Below are 24,222 nucleotides of genomic sequence, written 5' to 3'. Positions count from 1 at the left end.
GGTCCAAACATGGCTTTCCAGGTGTCCCGCCCACTTCCGAGAGTCACCTGCCAAAATGCCCGTCTAAGAGGTTAAACAGTAGAACTTTCCGACTCCTCGCTCCCTAAGGAGGGCGGGTTGACATATTGGTTCCGCTTTTCCAAATACTGAAAATTAGCGGGCCCCAGAAATCTTAGTTTCGTATCGTTCTCGGACAGAATTTTGTCTAACTAGTACTTCCAAACTACCAGTCCTGTGCTTCACTGATGCTAAACCATCGAGATTCTTTCTTTCCTTTTTTTGGTTCTGAATTTTCTTGAGCGTAAATTTGGAAGGACTGTTTCCGAGAGGAGCCTGGACAAAAATGCTCACTTCCGGCGAAGGGGTGTTGGCGGGAGCTCTCTGATCCAGGACGGAGGTGAAGGAGATGCTCTTGGGAAAGACTCTGCCACTCCGTGAGTGACCTGCGATGTCTGCGACCCTCAGTCCTGGATTAGATGGCCCCTGCGTTTTCTAGTCAACGCCTTTCCCCCACATTCCTTTTTCTGTCGAACCTGGGATCCTGCTCCAGTCTGGGGCTTAACACCCTGTCAGGAGCTGGGGTAGAGCCTTGCTTATCCCTCGGACTCCTGAGGCATAGCTGACCTTGCACTTTCCTCCTGCGTCTTTTCCCAACCCCACGCCCTCGTGGGCCGCTCCTTTCACTGCCTTCCCATCTCCCTGCAGCCCCCGAGCCGCGCCTGGGCCAGGACTCAGGATGGAGCCCATCTGGAGAAGGCTTTGCTCAGGGCCTCAAAGACTTGCCACCTGGCACGAGACGTGCCATACTTGCTCTCAGGAGCCTCCCCCAGGGCTTGGCCTTGGGCCCCTCCCGCGCCAGGAAACACCACTTAGGGGTCTGGTGTGTCGGAGAGCCCCTGCAGCTCGGACTGCATTGGGGACCTCTGGAAGTGGACTCCGGCTTGGAAGAGAAGGGCGAGGGAGTGAAGCCACCGCACGAAGAGGTATTGAAGAATAGGACGTCGTCTCCGGTCTGAAAATTTGGGGGAGGGTGAGACACATCCGAACAGCTCTTCCAGTTCGTTAGAAGCATGATATTTAAAGCCTGGGAAGCCGGGCGATGGTGGCGCACGCCTTTAATCCCAGCACTCGGGAGGCAGAGGCAGGCGGATCTCTGTGAGTTCGAGACCAGCCTGGTCTACAGAGCTAGTTCCAGGACAGGCTCCAAAGCCACAGAGAAACTCTGTCTCGAAAAACCAAAAAAAACAAAAACAAAAACAAAAAAAACAAATAAAGCCTGGGAAGTCGTTTTTGTCCCTTCACTGCCTTACTTTACCTAAGATGCAGTAACTGAAGAATGGAAATGCAAAAGGTTGTGAGCCGAACTCCTAAGGTGCCCACAGTGACAAAGGTCAGAAGCTAAAGTTACCAGGATCAGATTTGAGCTTCGTCAACTAGTTAGCGAAGTGACATGCCTCATGTTACTGGCCTGTAAAAGAAAGCAGCGGCTGTTACAAACGTGATTTGGAAAAATGGAGGAAATGATGCGAGTAAAGGGTGGTAGTAAGGATTGTTTAGTTTAAAACGATTGTTGCTTTTCGCTGAGCGTGGTGGCGCACGTTGTTAATCCCCTCACCCCTTGCTCTCCGCCCCCAAAAGGATTACGAAAGACCGGGCGATGGTGGCGCACGCCTTTAATCCCAGCACTCGGGAGGCAGAGGCAGGTGGATCTCTGTGAGTTCGAGACCAGCCTGGTCTACAGAGCTAGTTCCAGGACAGGCTCCAAAGCCACAGAGAAACCCAGTCTCGAAAAAGCAAAAAAAAAAAAAAAAAAAAAAAAAAAAGACCTTTCATTATCTTATTCCAGGAACTGTCACTAGGCTGGTGGGGAGCCATATGTACCTGGAAGCAGAGTTCAGCTTGGGTCAGGTAAGTTATACAAATGTGCGTACACACTAAACTTGGGCTAGAACCTGAAGCCAATTCTAGTTGTCTCCCAGGGGTCCTTTCCTGTGTGTCCTTCCAAAGACTTGGGGAAGAGGACCTGTTGAGCCAGCTCTTGCTCTGTTTTGCAGCTTGGTGCAACAAGCTGGCCTGCAGAGTGATGGAAACGTGTCCTTGGTCTGGATCAATGGGAAGCTTCACCTGCAGGTGTACCAGATTGTGTTCCCAGGCTCTGAGTTGCTGCTGTGCCCGCAGTCTCCCTCCAAGAACCTAAGTGTCATGCGCCCCAGGCTAGAGGAAGAAGCAACTGCAGTGGTGATGGCAGAAGAGGAGTCTGCTAGACAAGAAGAAGTGGCCTTCCCCCGACAAGATGCAGCAGAGTCTTGGGCAGGTGTGTGCTCAGTACACCCCTGTTCAAGGTCATGTTGGTCAAGGTCCTTTGGGCTGCAGACGCCAAGGGCTGGACACGGCTAAGTTAGGAAAGTCCTTATGTACAATCATGAGAGCCAAACTTGGGGTCCCAGCATCCGTGGAAAAGCTGATTGTGGGGCCTGGAGAACTGGCTCAGCGGGTAAGAGTGCCAGCCACTGTGGCTACTCTGCCCAGAACCCACCTGGCAGTTCACAACTTCCTGTAACTCCAGTTCCAGGGGATGTGGCGTCCTCACACGGACTCACATGCAGGCAGAACCCCAATGTGCATATTTTAAAAAGCACACATGTCTGTAAAACTAAATGTTAGGTGAGAAGGGACCAACAGCTAAAACAGGTATTCCCTGGGGCTCTGGGCTGAGCACCAGCTTAGGAGGCCACCTGACATAGGTCTGCAGGTTTCCACACATACACAAAGCCATGTTTAAATGCCCACTCCCAGACTGTCACAAAACTGTTTGTGATAGGAAAGACAGTGTGTGTCTCAGCCTAGTAAAGGACAACAGTAAAATCACAGTGGCCTTGAAGTGTGGCTCTGTGGTAGAATGCTTGTGCCATGTGAGAGGCACTGTGCTCAATCTCTAGGTCTCCCAAAAGAGAAAGAGAAAAGGGAAAAGGAAAGAAAACCTGGTAAAAGGATGTGGCCAAGGGCTAAGGATATAGGTCCATGATAGTGCACTTGCCCCTCATGATCAAGCAATCAAGTTCAGCCCCCAGTAAGAAGAAAAAAAGCTCTGATTTTAAATAGGCCTAGGATGCGACTCAGTGGCAGAGTCCTGCATACATGGAGGCCTGGGGGCAGCATGATATTAGAAAGTAGAACGTAGGGTTGTGTGAGGGCCTTGAGGGCATAATGGTTTTGGTTTTGTCGTTTACATGTATTTGCGTGTGTGTGAGCATGCAGAGTTGCCACAGTGCCTAGCTATTCAGGTCAGGGGACAACTTTCTTTCTTTTTTGGGGGGGGGGGGGAGGGGGGGTTCAAGACAAGGTTTCTCTGTGGCTTTGGAGCCTGTCCTGGAACTAGCTCTTAGAGACCAAGCTGGCCTCGAACTCACAGAGATCTGCCTGCCTCTTCCTCCCAAGTGCTGGAATTAAAGGCGTGAGGTATGCTTACCTCACCCTTGAGGGCTCGGTTAAGAAGACAACTTTTAGGCTTTGGGTTCTCTCTTTCCACCAGTGAAGGACTTGAGGGTCAAACTCAGGTCACAGCAGTAGGCAGTAAGCAATAGCCACTGAGGTAGCTCACTGGCCTAGGAGTTTGTGGACAATCGACATAGTTTGGGGCTGTAAACTGTCATTTTATGCTTTCAGTTGGAACATGGTAATTCTTCCTTGCAATGTACAGATTTTTGTGTCTTCTTTAGAGTTTCTTGGAGCTGGGCAGTATGTGCACGACTTTAATCCCAGCACTCTGGAGGCAGACAGGCAGATCAGAGTTCGAGACCAACCTGGTCTACCAAGTGAGTCCCAGGACAGCCAGGGCTACACAGAGAAACCCTCTATTGGGGGGCAGGGAGGGGAGAGAAGGATACCACATCAGCAAAAAAAATGGTGGCACACACCTTTAATCCCAGCTCTTAGGAGGCAAAGGCTCCTGGAGCTCAGTGAGTTCAAGACCAGCCTGGTCTACAAAACCAAGTCCAGGACAGACAGACAGGGTTGTTACACAGAGAGACCCTGTCTTGAAAAACTTGAAAATAAATAAATAAATGAATAAATAAATTAAATAATTTGTGGGTAACTTACACTACAAAGAATATTTCAAAGACTAGTCATGGGATTGGAAAATATTTGCTAACTATCTAATAAAGAGCTAATATCTAGAATATATAAAAACTCAAAACTGAATGGTAGCGCCTGGAAAGATTCTTCAGCAGTTAAGAGCACTGGCTGCTCTTTCAGAGGACCCAGGTTCAATCCCCAGCACCCACATGGCAGCTCACAATGGTCTGTAACTCCAGTTCCAGGGGACCTGACACCCTCAGTCTCAAAAATAGCCCTCCACAAAGAAAGAAAGGAAGGAAGTTTCCTGGAATGATGTGGTTTTATTGATGAAGTTAGGAAACTATACAAAGCTTCTCATTTATTTGTTTCTTGGCATTGTTATACATTTAAAAACTAAAATTTCTCATGGCTATTTTGTTTTTTGGGGGGTGGTTGAGACAGGGTTTCTCTGTGTAGCCCTAGCTGTCCTGGAACTCACTCTGTAGACCAGACTGACTGACCTCGAACTCACAAAGATCCGTCTGCCTCTGCCTCCTGAGTGCTGGGATTAAAGGTGTGTGCCACCACTGCCTAGTCATTGTTAGGACATTTTTATTTCTTTTTTTTTCTTTCCCATATTTTCTTTTTTTTTTAATTTATTTATTTATTAAAGATTTCTGCCTCCTCCCCGCCACTGCCTCCCATTTCCCTCCCCCTCCCCCGATCAAGTCCCCTTCCCTCATCAGCCCGAATAGCAATCAGGGTTCCCTGACCTGTGGGAAGTCCAAGGATCACCCACCTCCATCCAGGTCTAGTAAGGTGAGCATCCAAACTGCCTAGGCTCCTTCAAAGCCAGTACATGCAGTAGGATCAAAAACCCATTGCCATTGTTCTTGAGTTCTCAGTAGTCCTCATTGTCCGCTATGTTCAGCGAGTCCGGTTTTATCCCATGCTTTTTCAGACCCAAGCCAGCTGTCCTTGGTGAGTTCCCGATAGAACATCCCCATTGTCTCAGTGTGTGGGTACACCCCTCGTGGTCCTGAGTTCCTTGCTCGTGCTCTCTCTCCTTCTGCTCCTGATTTGGACCTTGAGATTTCAGTCCGGTGCTCCAATGTGGGTCTCTGTCTCTGTCTCCTTTCATCACCTGATAAAGGTTAATATTCAGGAGGATGCCTATATGTTTTTCTTTGGGTTCACCTTCTTATTTAGCTTTTCTAGGATCACGAATTATAGGCTCAATGTCCTTTATTTATGGCTAGAAACCAAATATGAGTGAGTACATCCCATGTTCCTCTTTTTGGGTCTGGCTTACCTCACTCAGAATAGTGTTTTCTATTTCCATCCATTTGTATGCAAAATTCAAGAAGTCATTGTTTTTTTACTGCTGAGTAGTACTCTAATATGTATATATTCCATACTTTCTTCATTCATTCTTCCATTGAAGGACATCTAGGTTGTTTCCAGGTTCTGGCTATTACAAACAATGCTGCTATGAAATAGTTGAGCATATACTTTTGTTGTATGATAGGGCCTCTCTTGGGTATATTCCCAAGAGTGGTATTGCTGGGTCCAGGGTAGGTTGATCCCGAATTTCCTGAGAAACCGCCACACTGCTTTCCAGAGTGGTTGCACAAGTTTGCATTCCCACCAGCAATGGATGAGTGTACCCCTTTCTCCACAACCTCTCCAGAAAAGGCTATCATTGGTGTTTTTTATTTTAGCCATTCTGACAGGTGTAAGATGGTATCTTAAAGTTGTCTTGATTTGCATTTCCCTGATCGCTAAGGAAGTTGAGCATGACCTTAAGTGTCTTTTGGCCATTTGAACTTCTTCTGTTGAGAATTCTCTGTTCAGCTCAGTGCCCCATTTTATAATTGGGTTGATTAGCCTTTTGCGGTCTAGTTTCTTGAGTTCTTTATATATTTTGGAGATCAGACCTTTGTCTGTTGCGGGGTTGGTGAAGATCTTCTCCCAGTCAGTGGGTTGCCTTTTTGTCTTAGTGACAGTGTCCTTTGCTTTACAGAAGCTTCTCAGTCTCAGGAGGTCCCATTTATTCAATGAGGCCCTTAATGTCTGTGCTGCTGGGGTTATACGTAGGAAGTGGTCTCCTGTGCCCATGTGTTGTAGAGTACTTCCCACTTTCTCTTCTATCAGGTTCAGTGTGTTCAGACTGATATTGAGGTCTTTAATCCATTTGGACTTGAGTTTTGTGCATGGTGATAGATATGGATCTATTTTCATTCTTCTACAGGTTGACATCCAGTTTTGCCAGCACAATTTGTTGAAGATGCTCTCTTTTTTCCATTGTATACTTTTAGCTCCTTTATCGAAAATCAGGTGTTCATAGGTTTGTGGGTTAAAGTCAGGGTCTTCTATTCGATTCCATTGGTCGACTTCTCTGTTTTTATGCCAATACCAAGCTGTTTTCAATATTGTAGCTCTGTAATAGAGTTTGAAGTCAGGGATGGTAATGCCTCCAGACAATCCTTTATTGTATAAGATTGTTTTGGCTATCCTGGGGTTTTTGTTTTTCCATATAAAGTTGATTATTGTCTTCTCCAGATCTGTGAAGAATTTTGATGGGATTTTGATGGGGATTGCATTGAATAGGACATTTTTATTTCATGGGTACTTTGTGCATGGGTATTTTGCCTAAGTCTGTGTACCACATTGTATCATGCTTGAGGAGTCCAGAAGAGGGTGCTGGATCCCATAGGAACTAGACTTACAGGTGGTTGTTAGCAACCTTGCTGGTGATGAGAGTGGAATCCTAGTCCCCTGGAAAAGCAGTGTTCTTCACTGCTCAGTCATCCCTCCAGCCTCACCTTGCTTCCTACTGTTTCCTAGTCCTGGTCTCCTTCATCTTCCCAAACAGTATCCTTCTACTCTTGTGTTGTATCCCAGAGCTGGGGCAGGTTTTTCATTTTACATATGAACTCAGGCCGGGAGATGTGAGGGTCCAATCCCATGTAGTGTCTCCAGTGGAGAAGAAAAGGCCCTTACTCTGGAGTGGCCTTTCTCTAGAGATTAACCAGATGGGCTTCCCTAGAAGTGTTTGAGACTGGACAGGAAAGAGAAAGAGTAGCTCCTGGTCCAGGGAAGATACATTTGTAGGTTTTTCCACCGAAGACTAGGTGCTGGCCCAGCAAAAGAAAACGTGGAGTATGTAATTCCCCAGTAATAAATACTATTTGCTACCAAGCTTGGCTGACCCTTGAACCCCATCCTTTTCCTCAGATCCTGGTCATGAGTCACTCCATAGTATCCAAGGAGAAAACATGGTAAGTTCTGAACCCGTGGCCCAAATCCGAGATCAGCCTCTCAAGGATAGCCCGCCCCTTGGCCTGTTGCTTCAAGATGACAGCATGGATAAAGATGGCCTGCCACAGACACCACCTGAACCTCAGGGCATCTCAGCTGCCCAGAAGAGCCCAGAGAGCAAGGACACCAGTTTATTAACTCCCAGAGGGACCCAGGTGCAAACCTTCCCAGCCGAGAAGTTCCATGTCCTCAGCAGTGGATGCCTGTTCACAGTGCAGATCTCAGAGCCCAGAACCCAGCTCCCTAGCTTCCCTGTACTGCAGTGTAGCCCTCCTGACCCGGTAGGAGACTCCTCAAAGCAGGGGCGACGATACCGGTGTGGGGAGTGTGGGAAGGCATTCCTGCAGCTGTGCCACCTCAGGAAACATGCATTTGTGCACACGGACCACAAGCCCTTCCTGTGCACCGAGTGTGGCAAGAGTTACAGCTCCGGGGAAAGCTTCAAAGCCCACATGCTGGGCCATCGAGGGGCGAGGCCCTTCCCTTGCTCACAGTGTGACAAGGCTTATGGTACCCGCAGGGACCTCAGAGAGCATCAGCTGGTCCATTCAGGTGCCCGACCCTTCGTTTGTGAGCTGTGTGGCAAAGCCTTTGCTCGCCGGCCTTCCCTGCGGCTACACCAGAAGACCCACCAGATGCCAGATGCCCCTTCCCCGTGCCCATGCCCAGTGTGTGGGCGGCTCTTGGCCACCCAGGGTTCACTGCGGAACCACATGAGGCTCCACACTGGGGAAAAACCCTTCCTGTGCCCACACTGTGGCCGAGCATTCCGCCAGCGGGGCAACCTCCGAGGACACTTGAGGCTGCACACAGGGGAGCGTCCTTACCAATGCCCACACTGTGCCAGTACTTTCCCCCAGCTTCCCGAGCTGCGACGCCATCTCATCTCCCACACTGGTGAGGCCTACCTGTGCCCAGTGTGTGGGAAGGCCCTCCGAGACCCACATACACTGCGTGCTCATGAGCGCCTCCACTCAGGCGAGAGGCCCTTTCAGTGCCCCCAATGTGACCGAGCTTACACACTGGCCACCAAGCTCCGCCGTCACCTCAAGTCTCACATGACAGATAAGCCCTACAAATGCCCTATCTGTGGCATGGGCTATGCCCTCCCTCAAAGCCTCAAGCGGCACCAGCTCAGTCACCAGCATGGGGTTTCCTCCAGCCCTTTTCTGCCTCCCGCTGCCTCTGAGTCCACCTCCGTGCTCCTAAAAAGTGAGCCAGAGCAGCTGGACGTGTTCAGCCAACAGGAAGTGCCCCCAAGTGGGGGTGTTGTGGAGGTCAGCATCCCTGAGAACCAGCAAAAGTGCTCTGTAGTACCCGAGGGGCCAGCCTCGTGCTGACCCACGAGGATATGGGCTTTAGTGGCTGGGCCGAGGTGGTGGTGGAGGTAGAGGCAGGCACCAGACACCTTCCTCGTGTCCACTCCCACCCGTACAAGAGCTCTCCATAAATACTGTTGTAGCAGATTGTGTCTGTATGTCATTCTCTTTGGGTCTCCTCTAGATGCAGGAACCAAGTTGACTGGCTCTTAGGGTTGGGAAAGCTCAGCTATCAAACCACATGTCACACGTCCTCTGGAGTTTAGGTTTTAGTTAGTTTTGACTGCTTTTCACGGCATCTAAAAGAGGGGTTCCCAAGCTGTGGGTCATGACCCCTTTCACATACTTAGGCCTAATAAGACTATTGTAAATCACATACTTAAAATTCATAGATGTAGCAAATTTACAGTTATGATAAAATAGCAATAAAAAGGATTTTATGGTTAGGGGTCACCACAGCTCTAAAAGGTTGAAATGTGGGCACTGGAGAGATGGCTCAGAGGTTAAGAGCACCTGCTCCTCTTCCAGATGTCCTGAGTTCAGTTCCCAGCAACCACATGGTGGCTCACAACCATCTGTAATGAGATCTGGTGCCCTCTTCCAGTGTGCAGGCATACATGGAGGCAGAACATTATATATATAAAGTGTGGGTAGGAAGGCTGAGAGCCACCGGTCTAAGGGCTGTGAAAGCTGAAGGCAATAAACAGTGTGGGTCATGGGTTGGGTGGATTTGTGCACTTCCATAGGCTTGGCCTGCCCACAGGGAAAGTATGAGGCATGACATGGATGTGAGATGTTGGGGAGGGAACAAACGGGTGGGCCTGGTGCACACTGCAGATTTCACTACTCAAGAAGGCAGAAAGATTGCTTCAAGTTTGAGGCTGTTGTGGACTGCATAAAGGGCCTCCCTATTGATTGTTAGTATGATGGTGGAATATAGTCTGGTAGGCTGAATCATCTCAGGTAGTCACCTCAAAATTGTTCTGAACAGTATGTAATCCAAAGCCAATCTTTAGGTGATGTTTTTCAGCTTAGTGGTGTTATCAGAGTCTTGGAGGAATTTCATTGTGGGGCCCCCTCCTTATGGGGACTTCAAAGGTCACTATTAGGCATGTTCATGGTTCACTGCAAAAAACTAATGGAGACTAAAACCTGAAATCATGTACAGGAAAGTAAAAAAAACGTTTTTCTTTTCTTTTTTTAAAATTTTTTTATTGATATTTATTGAGCTCTACTTTTTTCTCTTCTCCCCTCCCTGTCCCTCCTCTCCCCTTCAATCCTCTCCCAAGGTCCCCATGCTCCCAATTTACTCAGAAGGTCCTGCCTTTTTCTACTTCCCATGTAGAATAGATACATGTAAGTCTCTCTTAGGGTTCTTATTGTTGTCTAGGTTCTCTGGGATTGTGATTTGTGGGCTGGTTTTCTTTATGTTTAAAAACCACTTATGAGTGAGTACTTGTGATAACTGTCTTTCTGTGTCTGGGTTACCTCATCAAACTGATATTTTCTAGCTCCATCTATTTTCCTGCAAAATTCAAGCTGTCGTTATTTTTCTTCTACTGTGTAGTACTCAATTGTATAAATGTACCACATTTTCCTTATCCATTCTTCAGTCGAAGGGCGTTTAGGTTGTTTCCAGGTTCTGGCTATGACAAACAATGCTGCTATGAACATAGTTGAGCACATGTTCTTGTGGCATGATTGAGCATCCTTTGGATATATACCCAAAAGTGGTATTGCTGGGTCTTGAAGAAGGTTGTTTCCCAATTTTCTGAGAAATCGCCACAGTGATATCCAAAGGGGCTGTACCAGCTTGCATTCCCACCAGCAATGCAGAAGTGTTCCCTTTTCCCCACAACCTCTCCAGCATAAGTTGTCATCAGTGTTTTTGATCTTGGCCATTCTTACAGGTGTAAGATGGAATCTCAGAATTGTTTTGAGTTGCATTTCTCTAATGACTAAGGATGTAATATTTCCTATTTTTAACTAATTCCCCCCTTAAGAATTTCCATTTGTCTAACCAGGTCTGCTGACGATGGCAGTGACGTGTGAGGCTGACTGTTGCTGTGCAGCGCAACTGGGCAGAGACAGGTGGTGCACAGCCTAGCTGAGGGCAGCTGCCGCTGCTGTGAGCAGAGCCTGACCCGTTGTAGCAGCGGGGTGGGGGGTGGGGTATCCTTGGGAAGCATGCAACCAATGGGTAGGAGGAGCCAGCCATCTGCAAAGCTGACCCGGGAACTGTGGGAGCAGTGTGTATGGTGGGCACTGCCTGGAGGCAGAGCCAGCCGTCCTGGGAGGCAAACTCTGGAGCCTGGCACCTGTGGAGTCTGGGCGGCAGCTGGAACCTGTTGTAGAGAGGTTGAAACAGGAAAATCCCTGACTTGCTCAGAGGGCCTGGGGCAAGAAAGAGAAAACCAGCTGGTGGTGGTGGAGGCTCCAGGGCTGCAAAGTCAGGGTTGAGAAGCTATCTCACGGTTTCGTGGACCACATTGGGTGCCAAATGATGTGTTTATCTAATTATTCTTCATCAATAAAAAATTGGGAGTTTCTTATATATATCAGGGTAAGAAACTGAATGATCAGAAAAGTGGCGGAGAAGCCACCAGTGACCTCCTATCTCCTCCATTCCCCTACCCTCTCTCAGCCCTACCTTACTATTTCCTATCTCCCATCTGAACTCAGTTCTAGTCAACTATTGCCCTCTGACTCAAAGCAAACTTTATTGTCAGAATGCAATCGAAATTTCACACAATATCCCAGAGTGCATCTCACCCCAGGCAGCCATGCGGCAGTCTCTGCCCGTGCTATTTGGTATCCTGGAGGCGCTCTACTCCTTACTGAACTTGCAGTTAGGGGTAATTCTTTGGACGATTGAGGCCGTCCACCCATCAGGAACATTCCCAGACCTACACATAGAACCCTTTCTACTCCTTCTCCTACACACACAGGCGGAGAACTTTCTCTGTTCAGGCTGATAGAGTGAGGTCAGAACAAAGCCAGCACTCTTGACACCCTGGGGTTTGGGAGTCAGTTCTGCTGCTTATCACGGGCACAGTGAGACTGTCCAAGCTTAGAGGTGAGGAAATGGGACGGGAAATGCCAAGGTCATGAGGTCTGTCAGTACAGAGCCAGGACTGAACACAGCCTTCGGATGCCTAGTGCTCCGCAGCTCACAGGAATGGCAATGTCCATCCTTAGAAAGACAGACCGTTAGTGTCAAGTAATTCTTTTTTTTTTTTTTTTTTTTTTAAATATTTATTTATTATGCATACAATATTCTGTCTGTGTGCATGCCTGCAGGCCAGAAGAGGGCAGCAGACCTCTTTACAGATGGTTGTGAGCCACCATGTGGTTGCTGGGAATTGAACTCAGGACCTTTGGAAGAACAGGCAATGCTCTTAACCACTGAGCCATCTCTCCAGCCCATCAAGTAATTCTTAATAATGTGGTGTATAGAACCAAACACAAACTGGATGGTGGTGGTGCATGCCTTTAATCCCAGCACATAGAAGGTAGAGGCAGACAGACCTGAGTTCAAGGCCAGTCTGTTCTGCAGAGTAAGTTTTAGGACAGTCAAGGCTACACAGAGAAACCTTGTCTGGAAACCCCCATCCCCCTACAAATGGACCAAACATGACTGAACAAAAAAGAAATCAGTGAAATGATTCCTAATGGTATTCTGCTATGCCCATAGATTGTTGCCTAGCTCAGTTATTCATCCAGCAAATGATGGAAACAGATGCAGAGATCCACAGTTAAACATTAGGAAGACCTCAGGGAATCCTGAAGAAGATGGGGAGGAAGAATTGTAAGAGCCAGAGGGGTCAAGGATACTACAAGAAAATCCACAGAATCAACTAACCAGGGCCCATAGGGACTCACAGACTGAACTGAAACCAAGTAGCCTCCATGGGATTCACATATGCACTCTGCATAAGTGTTACTGTAGCAAGTCTTTCCTGACCCGACAGCCAGCTCCCAACTCATGACAGAAGACTTATTTTTTTTAAATATTTATTTATTTATTAGGTATACATTATTCTGTTTGCTTGTATGCCTGCAGGCCAGAAGAGGGCACCAGACCTCATTACAGATGGTTGTGAGCCACCATGTGGTTGCTGGGAATTGAACTCAGGACCTTTGGAAGAGCAGGCAATACTCTTAACCACTGAGCCATCTCTCCACCCCCCGACAGAAGACTTATTAATTATGAAAGGGGAATGAAAGGATCAGAAGGAGGAGCAAAGGCTGTTATGCTGTAATAAAGAAATGAATAGAAACAAGTTCCACCAGGAGCAGAGGTCAGGAGCAAATCCAGTCCTGGGAGCCAACCCAGTCCTGGGACACTGGCAAACCAGGATTGAGCCAATGACCTGACTCAGAGTCTGCGATCTCCACCAGAACAGGTCCAACTCCAAGCCAGCTACTTCTGCAGAAGAAGATCCAGACCAAGATTTACAGAAATAGATCAAAGCCAGCAACCTAGTTCAAAGTAGGCCTGAGAAAGCAAACTCCAAGGGAGCAGACCAAAATATAGGAGCTCTGAGCTACCTCCAGGAACAGGAATAACCAACAGGTAACTAGAACTGTGACACTGACTGCACCACGAGGAACAACTATCTGAGCTTTGGATTCACTGGCACATAGAAGTTTATTCAAGAGAATCTCAGACAGCCCCAACCACACCTATTAGAGGAAAAGATGAGTAGAAAAGGTAAGATCACATGCTACACCACAAAGAGCAACACAATACCAGTAAGACCTACAAAAGCAAGACCTAAACAACCAAATATAGATGAACCAGAAGAAAATGATCTAAAAAATAACCTCAAGAGAATGTTTGAAATTCTTAAAGATTCCTTTAAAGAAATGGAGGGAAAAAAAAAACAAAAAATTGGAAGATATTAGCAAATCACTTAAAGAAAACCAAGAAAAAGAAATCAAACATATAAAAGAAACTATTGAGGACTTGAAAACTGAGATGGAAAAAATAAAACACAAGCCAAAGGAATTACAGAAACAGAAATCATGAGAAAAAGATCAGGAACCACAAATGCAAGCATGAACAACAGAATACAAGAAATGGAAGAGAAAATCTCAAGCACTGAAGATACAATAGAGGAAATAGATCACTAGTTAAAGAAAACATTAAATCTAACAGAAGCTTAACCCAAATTATCCATAAAATATGGGACAACATAAAAAAGGCCAAATCTTAGAATAATATGTATAGAAGAAGGAGAAGTTCAACTCAAAGGCACAGAAAATTTATTTCACAAAATCATGGAAGAAAACTTTCCCTACCTAAAGAAAGATATGCCTATGAAGATACAAGAAGCTTACAGAACATCAAATAGACTGGATCCAAAAAAAAGTCCTCTCACCACATAATAATCAAAACACTAAACGTACGGAGTAAAGACTGAATATTAAGAGCTGCAAAGGAAAAAGGCTAAGTAACATATAAAGGCAGGCCTATCTGAATTACTTCTGACTTCTCAGTGGAGACAATGAAAGCCAGAAGGTCATGGTCAAGCATTATGCAGACATTAAGAGACCATGGATGCCAGCCCAGATTACTACACCCAGCAAAACTGTCAATAACCATAGAAGGACAAAACAAGATATTCTATGACAAATCTAGATTTCACCAATACCTAGCCACAAACCCAGCCCTAAACAAAATACTAGAAGAAAAACTCTAACCCAAGGTAGTTGGCTACACCAAACACACACACACACACACACACACACACACACACACACACACAACTGATGATCTCATTACAGCAAATCCCGAAGAATAAAAAAATGCACAAATTAACATCACCAACGATGAAAACTAAATGAACAGGAGATAGCAACACTGGTCATTAATATTCCTTAATGTAAATGGACTCAACTCACCAATAAAAAGGCACAGGAAAACAGATTGAATATGAAAACAGAATCCATCCCTCTTCTACATACAAGAAACACATCTCAGCCGGGCGGTGGTGGCACACGCCTTTAATCCCAGCACTCGGGAGGCAGAGGCAGGCGGATCCCTGGGAGTTTGAGGCCAGACTGGTCTACAAGAGCTAGTTCCAGGACAGGCACCAAAAGCTACGGAGAAACCCTGTCTCGAAAAATAAAATAAATAAATAAATAAATAAATAAAAAGAAAGAAAGAAACACATCTCAACCTCAAAGACAGACATTGTCTCAGAGTAAAAGGTTGGAAAAAATATAGCAATCCAATGGGTCTAAGAAACAAGCAGGTGTAGCTATCCTAATATCTAACAAAATAGACTTCAAGCTAAAATCAGTCAAAAGAGACAAAGAAGGACATTTCATATAAGTCACAGGAAAAATTCATCAAGAGGAAATTTCATATTTTTTTAAAGATATATTTATTTATTCTGTATACAACTTTCTGCCTCCATGGATGCCCACACATCAGAGGAGGGCGCCAGATCTCATGACAGATGGAGCCACCATGTGGTTGCCGGGACTCGAACTCAGGACCTCGGGAAGAGCAGGCAATGCTCTAACCACTGAGCCATCTCTCCAGCCCAAGAGGAAATTTCAATACTGAACATCTATGCCCCAAATACAAGGGCAACCTCATATGTCAAAAAAACACTTCTAAAGCTTAAATCATATATTAAACCTTGCACTAATAGTGGGAGACTTCAACACTCCCCTCTCACCACTGGACAGGTCAATCAGACAAAAAATGAACAGAGAATAAGAGAACTAACAGATGTTAGGACTCAAATGGACTTTACAGACATCTATAGAATATTCCATCCAAACAGAAAAGAATATACCTTCTTCTCAGCACCTCATGGAACCTTCTCAAAAATTGACCACATACTCGGTAACAAAACAAACCTCAACAAATACAAAAAATCAGAATAACCCAATGTACCTTATTAGATCACCATGCTTTAAAACTAGAAGTCAACAGCAATACTAATTCCAGAAAACCCACAAACACATGGAAATTAAACAATGCTCACCTGAATCATCAATGTTGAGGTCAAGGAAGAAATAAAGGGGGAAATTAAAGACTTCCTAAAATTCAATAAAATGACACAACATACCCAATTTATGGGACACAATGAAAGCAGTGTTAAGAAGCAAGTTCATAGCATTAAATGCCTACATAAAGAAGCTGGAAAAATACCACACTAGTGAATTAACAGAACATTTGAAAACTTTAGAACAAAAAAAAGCAAACTCACCTAAGAGAACTAGATGGTAGGAAATAATCAAAGTGAGAGCTGAAATCAACAAAATAGAAACAAAGAAAACAAAACAAAGAATCAATGAGGCAAAGAGTTGGTTCTTTGAGAAAATCAACAAAACAGACAAACCTTTATCCAAAGTAACCAAAAGGCACAGGATCTCAGGTCATATTTTGAAAACTTGTACTCCACAAAAATTGGAAAACTTAAGGGAAACGGACAACTTTCTGGACAAATATCACTTACCAAATTAAATCAAGATCAGATAAGCAAATTAAACAGACCTATAACTGCTGAAGAAATAGGAACAGTCATCAAAAGTCTCCCATCAAAAAAAAAAAAAACAAAAACAAAAAAACAAAAAAAAACAACCCAGGACCAGATAGTTTCAGCTCAGAATTCTACAAGACTTTCAAAGAAGAACTAATACCAATACTCCTCACATTATTCCACATAATAGAAACAGAGGGAACATTGCCAAACTCTTTTTATGAGGTTACAATTACCCTGATACCCAAATCACAAAAAGACAATGCTAAGAAAGAGAATTACAGTCCAATCTCACTCATGAACATTGATGCAAAAATACTAAATAAAATACTAGCAAATCAAATCCAAGAACACATCAGAACCATCATCCACCATGACCAAGTCTGCTTCATCCCACAGATGCGAGGATGGTTCAACATATGAAAATCTGTCAACGTAATCTACCATATAGAAAAGCTGAAAAATAAAAAACACATCTCATTAGATGCCCAAAAAGCAATTGACAAAATACAACATCCTTTCATGATAAAGGTCTTGGAGAGAACAGGGATATAAGGAACATACCTAAACATAATTAAGGCAATATACAGCAAGACAACAGCCAACATCAAACTAAATGGAAACTCCCAGCGATTCCACTGAAATCAGGAAAAAGACAAGGTTGTCCACTCTCTCCATATCTGTTCAGAATAGTTCTTGAGTTCCTAGTTAGAGCACCAAGACACCAAAAGGAGATCAAGGGGGTACAAATTGGAAAAGAAGAAGTCAAACTCTCACTGTTTGCTGACAATATGATAGATTACATAAGTGATCCCAAAAATTCTACCAAGGAAATTCTACAGCTCATAAACACTTTCAGCAATGTATCAGGATACAAGATTAACTCAAAAAAATTCAGTAGCCCTCCTGTACACAGATGATAAAAAGGCTGGGGAAGAAATCAGAGAATCAACACCCTTCACAATAGCCACAAATAGCATAAAATATCTCGGAGTAACTCTTCAAACAAGTGGAAGGCTTGTATGACAAGAACTTTAAATCTTTGAAGAAAGAAATTGAAGAAGACACCAGAAAGTGGAAAGATATCCCATGCTCTTGGGTAGGCAGAATTAACATACTAAAAATGACAATCTTACCAAAAGCAATTTACAGATTCAATGCAATGCCCATCAAAATCCCAGAAAAATTCTTCAAAGACCTCAAAAGAATGATACTCAGCTTCATTTGGAAAAGCAAAACACCCAGGATAGCCAAAACAATCCTGTACAATAAAAGAACTTCTGGAGGCATCACAATCCCTGACTTCAAACTCTACTACAGAGCTACAGTACTGAAAACAGCCTGGTATTGGCATAAGAACAGACAGAAGGACCAATGGAACCAAATAGAAGATCCAGGTATCAATCCACACATCTTCAAACACCTGATCTTTGATAAAGAAGCAAAAAATATCAAATGGGCCTGGCTGTGGTTGTGCACGCCTTTAATCCCAGCACTCGGGAGGCAGAGGCAGGCGGATCTCTGGGAGTTCGAGGCCAGCCTGGTCTACAAGAGCTAGTTCCAGGACAGCCTCCAAAGCCACAGAGAAACCCTGTCTCAAAAAAACAAAAAAACAAAAAAAAAAGAAAGAAAGAAAGAAATTGGTCACCAAAAGATCACATAATCCAATAAAAAATTGGAGTACAGACCTAAACAGAGAACTCTCAACAGAGGAATCTAAAATGGCTGAAAGACAGTTAAGGAAATGTTCAACGTCCTTAGTCATCAGAGAAATGCAACTCAAAACAACTCTGAGATTCCATCTTACACCTGTCAGAATGGCCAAGATAAAAAACACTGATGACAACTTATGCTGGAGAGGTTGTGGGGTAAGGGAAACACTTCTGCATTGCTGGTGGGAGTGCAAGCTGCTACAGCCCCTTTGGATATCAGTGTGGTGATTTCTCAGAAAATTAGGAACAACCTTCCTCAAAACCCAGTAATACCACTTTTGGGTATATATCCAAAGGATGCTCAATCATGCCACAAGGACATGTGCTCAACTATGTTCATAGTAGCATTGTTTGTCATAGCCAGAACCTGGAAACAACCTAAATGCCCCTCGACCGAAGAATGGATAAAAAAAAAAAAAAGTGGTACATTTACACAATGGAGTACTACACAGCAGAAAAAAAATAACGACAGCTTGAATTTTGCAGAAAAATGGATGGAGCTAGAAAACATCATATTGACTGAGGTAACCCAGACACGGAGAGACAATTATCACATGTACTCACTCACAGATGGTTTTTAAACATAACGCAAAAAAAAGCCAGCCTACAAAACACAATCCTAGAGAATTTAGACAACAATGCGGACACTAAGAGAGACTTACTTAGATCTAATCTACATGGGAAGTAGAAAGTAGAAAAAGACAAGATCTCCTGAGTAAACTGGGAACATGGGGACCTTGGGGGAGGATTGAATCGGGGAGGGGAGAGACAGGGAGGGGAGCAGAGAAAATGTAGAGCTCAATAAATATTAATAAAAAATAAAGGGATGAAAAAAATAATTTGGTGTATACTGTATATACTAAAATGGACAGATTCTATGAAAACATTGCTGGACATCTTTTCATAAATTCAAGCTAAGGAACTCCAAATCAGAAAGTGGGGGGTTGAAGCTGAATATTGTGGCTTGCACCTATAACTCCAGCATTTGGGGAGCTGAGGCAGAAGAATCAATAGTTTAAGCCTCAATTGAGCTACATAACAAAATGTTCAAAAAAGAGGGGGAATTCTACGACAGTATAAATATGAACTCTATTTAGAGACCTTTGATACCCCAGAACCTCCTACTCAGAAAAGAGCTTCAGGAGATAGACTGGAGTATAATTGTTTTCTTTTTATTTGTTGTTGTTTTGGGGTGAGGGTTGTGCATGCTGCTGTATGCTTGTGAAGATCAGAGGATAACTTCCTAGATTCAGTTCTCCTCCCATTTTTATAAAGGTTCTGGGAATCGGACACGGGTCTCCAGGCCTGAGCAGAGAGAGTTGGTTTTTTTTTTTTTGTTATTTTTTTTGTTTGTTTGTTTGTTTTTTTTTTTTTTTGCTGAACACGGGTCTCCAGACCTTTAAAAAAAATCGTTTAGGTTTTTTAAAAAAAGATTTTATTAATTTATTTATTATGTATACAGTGTTCTGTATTCCTGCATGTGTGACTGCAGGCCAGAAGAGGGCGCCAGATCTCATTATAGATGGTTGTGAGCCACCATGTGGGTGCTGGGAAGACTGGCTTGGGAAAGGGATCTGAGAGGTAGAACAAACTGACTGACTTAGGCACATTTTTCCTGCCTATATCTTTATTTCTTGGGGGAAGATGAGAGAAGGGAAAAGAAGAAGAAGCCTAGGGGCATAAGGTACAAGGTATAAGGGCAAAGCATCAGACTTAAGGGTAAGGCACCAGGGTAAAAAAGGATAAGGGTTAAAAAAGGGTAAGGTCTCATCTCCAGTTTATATAGGCAAACAGACAAATCAACAATCCCAAAGGCGGTAACAATGGTATCAAGCATGCATTTTCACAGAGTCACAAGAAACTGGTGGATCTGGCAAGGAGCGTGGCTCTGAAGGTACCCTGCAGCTGGGAATACAACTCCGGTAGCTATACTGACCTGTGGGATTGATTGGCATTAGCATCTAGCTGGTTAAGTTAAAAGTATCTCTTTTGGGGACCCTGCTTTTGACTCCAGAAATGTGCCCAGGTGAGAATTTTTCTCTCTGATGCTAGTTTTAGTGACTCGGAATTTTTTCCTGTATGAACAGCTAATTTCCTTGGTTATGATCTTATGTTAGCTGAAACCAAGGTTTATACAGAATATTATAGGGTTATACAGAATATTAGTAGCCTGTTAAGTCAGAGCAGAAGATCAGATTACACTTTCCGGATTGTGTGGATAGAGCAGACATGCCGCCTCCTGTTTGGGGGCTCCTTTCTCATCAGTGAGTGCTGTCAATAAAGAAATAAAGAAATAAAGACAGTTTGTTTTCATGAAGATTTTGGCTATGGGAACAAGAACTTGACTGAACCCTTTCACACCATGGCTTCATGGTGTGGGGGGAGGGATCTGGTTGTCCTACAGGAAAAGTCAGGTTTATACAGTGCTGGGAGACTATAGAAGGGAGAAATGCCACGATTTCACAAGATTTTTACAGAACTGACAGTGACTTAGCCAAAGGACAGATGTCCCCTGCAGCTCTGCAAACTGGTTCTCCAGGTGGAGTGTGCATACGCACTTTTTAGGAGGACATCCGGTAGATCTGTCAGGTGTAGGTTTACTGTAGAGTACTTGTGGGCTCGTCACAGGGAAGAGCAGTCAGTGCTCTTAGCTGCTGAGCCATCTCTCCAGCCCCGTGTTTAGATTTTTTAATTTTATGTGTGTGGATGCTTTACCTGCAGATATGTAATGTGTGCTTGGTGTGGATCTAGGCCCATCAAAGTCAGGAGAGTGTCAGAGCCCTGGAACAGGTGGTTGTGATTGGGTGCTGGGGACTGAACCACGGCCCTCTGCAGGAAGAAAAAAGCACTCTTAACTGCAGAGCCCAACCTGTATATCTTAAACTTTTTAAATGAAGTGACATATTACAGTGTGTACATGTGTGTATGACGTGTGTCAGTGTGTGTGCCAGGGCACGTGTGGAATTCAGAATGCAACTGTGTGGAGTCAGTTCTCTCATTACACCTTTACCTGGGTTCTGGGGATCCAGCTTAGGTTGCCAGCTTGTGCTGTGTTGATGGTTAGACTTAGTTATCAATTCAGCACACGGTATGGTCATATGGGTAGAGAAGCCCAATAGGGGATTGATTATCTAAAGAAGGTTGGCTTATGGGCATGTCGTGTGAGGAGGTTATCTTGGTTGTGTAGAGACTGGAAGACCCGCCTACTGTGGTGGCATCATTCCGTAGATGGGACCCCAACTATGTAAACATATATATTGAGGTTGAAAAACTTTACCTCTGCCTCCCGGTCCAGATTTCCACTCTAAACCCAGCTTATATGGTGACATCTTTTTACCTAATCGGCAAACAACATCCCCAAAGGGTGGGAGAAAGAACAGGTGCAGCGTCTGCAGTTCCCAGGGAATATAAAGTAACGCTAGGATGACATGCACCCATTCATTCAAAGGCTTCCTAGAAAATGAAAAAGTTGCTACAGATAAAAACAGAAGCCTGAACCTCCTTGGTTAGTGTGTAAACTAGTGTTTGTTGGTGTAAACCATTTGGAACAGGTGTTCGTTGCAGTTACTTAAATAAACTCTATGCCTACTTTCTGTCCAGGAAGTCTCATCCCCTGGGCATTTACCTAACAGAAGTGATTAACACAAAAACATGTATTCTCTGGGCAGTGGTGGTGCTCGCCTTTAATCCCAGCACTCTGGAGGCAGAGGCAGGCGGATCTCTGTGAGTTTGAGGGACAGCCTGGTCTACAAGAGCTAGTTCCAGGACAGTCAGGGCAGTCACACAGAGAAACTCTGTTTAAAGAAAACCAAACCATGCTTTTGAGAATATTCGTAGGGGCAGTGAGAGGGAAGGGGTTGAAAGCACTTGCTACGCAGGTTCGCAGACCTGAGTTTGGGCCCGGAACCCACGGAGGAAAGAGTTGGGTTCAGAAGTTATCCTCTGACTGTCACATGCACACTAGGGCATGCGCCGTATGTTTTGACACACAAACACATGCACAATCAAATCAATACAATTATAAACAACAAAACAAACTGCCCGTAGTGTCCCCAAACTATAAGTTCATTCAAATGCTCATTAATATGGAAATTAAAAAAATAATGCTAGGTGTGTTGATCTTGACTTCAAGGCAGGCTCCAGCTATACAGCAAGACTTTGTCTCAAAACAAAACAAACAAACAAAACCCACCACAGTACCTACAGAAGGGCAGAGAAATCAAATGTGCAGTATCCTTGCGCACCATGGCTGGATCCACGACAGTTGTGTGAACTGGGTGACAGACACAAAGGAGATGCTGTAACATTACACCCCTGTGGGGTTCAAACATAGACAAAGCCGGTCTGTGTCAGGATGGTGTTCACTAAAGGGGGAGGCTGCTGGCTGACAGGAAGGAAGGAGCCTTTGGTATCTGGTCCCATAGGGGTGTACAGGAAATGTGAAATTAAAAGATTATGTTGCAAACTTTTTGTTTTCTTTTATTTTTTTATTTTTATTTATTTATTTATTTTTTGGTTTTTCGAGACAGGGTTTCTCTGTGGCTTTGGAGCCTGTCCTGGAACTAGCTCTGTAGACCAGGCTGGTCTCAAACTCCCAGAGATCCGCCTACCTCTGCCTCCCAAGTGCTGGGATTAAAGGCGTGTGCCACCATCGCCCGGCTTTTTGTTTTATTTTTCGAGAGAGAATTTCTCTGTGAAACAGTCCTGGCTGTCCTAGAACTAGCTATGTAGACCAGGGTGGCCTCGAACTCACTGAGATCCTCCTGCCTCTGCCTCCACCACCAGGCTAACTTGTCAACATTTTGCAAGCCATATTTTTAGGAAGCATATATGCTATGGAGCTAATTAGTCTGCATCCGTTGGCGGGGAAAGGGCCATCAGTCTGACACCTGTCAAAGCTGACCTGAGTTCAGTCCCAGAGACTCACAGAGCAGAGCGAGCTGACCTCCACACAGACAGTGGAGTGTGCACACACACCAATAAACACAGCTCATTTAACTTTTTAAAATAGAGGCATATGTTTGTTTTGTTTGGTTTGGTTGAGGTAGGGTCTCAACACAGTCCTAGAGCTTTTGACACAGACCAGGTTGGCCTTGAACTCAGAGGCCCGCCTGCCCGCTCCTGCCCACACCTCCCTGGGGCAGGGATTAAAGGCACTCACCACACCCAGCTGCATGGGTTATTGAAAGTTATTTTTTAGCTGGGTGCAGTGGTGGAGAGCGCCTTTAATCCCAGTACTCAGAGGCAGAGGTAGGCAGATCTCTGCCTTTGCGGCCAGCCTGGTCTACAGAACAAGTTCCACGACGGCCAGGGCTACTTAGGGGTTAAGAGCACTTATGGCTCTTTCAGAAGAGCCAAGTTTGACTCCCAGTACCCACATCGGTGGCTCATAACTGCCTGTACCTCCAGTTCCAGTGGTTTTGGCCTCGGGTACCAGCACTCACGGGCATATACTCACATACAAACTCATAGTTAAAAATAATACATTTTAAAAAGGAAAAGCTATAGTGTATATGGTGTGTGTGTGTGTGTGTGTGTGTGTGTACAGGTATGAGAACACCTAGGAAGCCAGACGCGCAGGGATTAAGGGACCCTGGGAAACTGTACGTGACCCCAAACTGCTAGTCCTGCTGAAGCCAAGGCAAAGCAGAGTCCCGCAGGTCCGGGTGCGCGTGCTCTTGCTCTTTGTCCCCTGCTCTATTTAGGCCCAGGACTAATATTTACCTTGTAAACAGGAAATGGGGGAGGGAGAGAAGCAGGCCCAGAGCTGTTGTGTAGGAATGCAGTGCAGACAGGTTGGGAGGGCAGGGGCTGTGTCGGGCAGGGCAGCCTCCGTTCACTGCCATGGTGCCCTTGAGGGGAAGAAAGAGGAGTCACCCCGTGACTGAGAGCCACGGTTACCCTCGTGCACCTGGACTCACGCGTCTGCACACATCTGCTCATCAGTAGCTCCCACTGATAGCCTTCCATTGTGTTCGCAGCCAAGGGTGATGCCCAGGGTGCGGATGAGGAACCGTGTTGAATGGGAACAGAGAGTGCTGGCACCAGCCCACCTGGCCGGGATTAGGAGCCTGTGGAAGGACTCCTCCATCCACATACACCAGCTTAATAAATGGTAGGAGCGAGTGGATGATATGATTTTCTCCCTAAGAAAATCCATGCCGGTTCCCGGATAACCTGTCCTCTTGGGCAGCGGGGGCGGACCCTAGGACTATCTCTACCCATTTGTCCCCAAGGCCCTGACCCCCTGACCTCTCCCTTGCACTGATTTCTTCACATTGGTTCAACATTAACCCACAGAGTTAGGAC

The 24,222-nt window shown here is 45.1% G+C and overlaps 1 protein-coding gene across 1 annotated transcript; it reads left to right on the top strand.

Annotated features, from left to right (window-relative positions):
- Positions 1–14: 14 nt before the first annotated feature.
- Positions 15–8,848, top strand: Znf408 (zinc finger protein 408). The gene is given in 6 exon segments (XM_041637613.1): positions 15–434; positions 706–983; positions 1,847–1,908; positions 2,055–2,314; positions 7,297–8,706; positions 8,709–8,848. Coding segments are annotated over 6 exon segments (2,160 nt in total). The 5' UTR covers positions 15–406; the 3' UTR covers positions 8,831–8,848.
- The last annotated feature ends 15,374 nt before the right edge of the window (positions 8,849–24,222 follow it).

Source organism: Microtus oregoni, unplaced genomic scaffold, assembly GCF_018167655.1.
Source record: "Microtus oregoni isolate MIOR12 unplaced genomic scaffold, Mior012 000053F_ref0000044, whole genome shotgun sequence".
NCBI classification, from domain to species: domain Eukaryota; kingdom Metazoa; phylum Chordata; class Mammalia; order Rodentia; family Cricetidae; genus Microtus; species Microtus oregoni.
The sequence above is the reverse complement of the archived record's forward strand: the minus strand, read 5'-3'. Positions and strand labels throughout refer to the sequence as shown.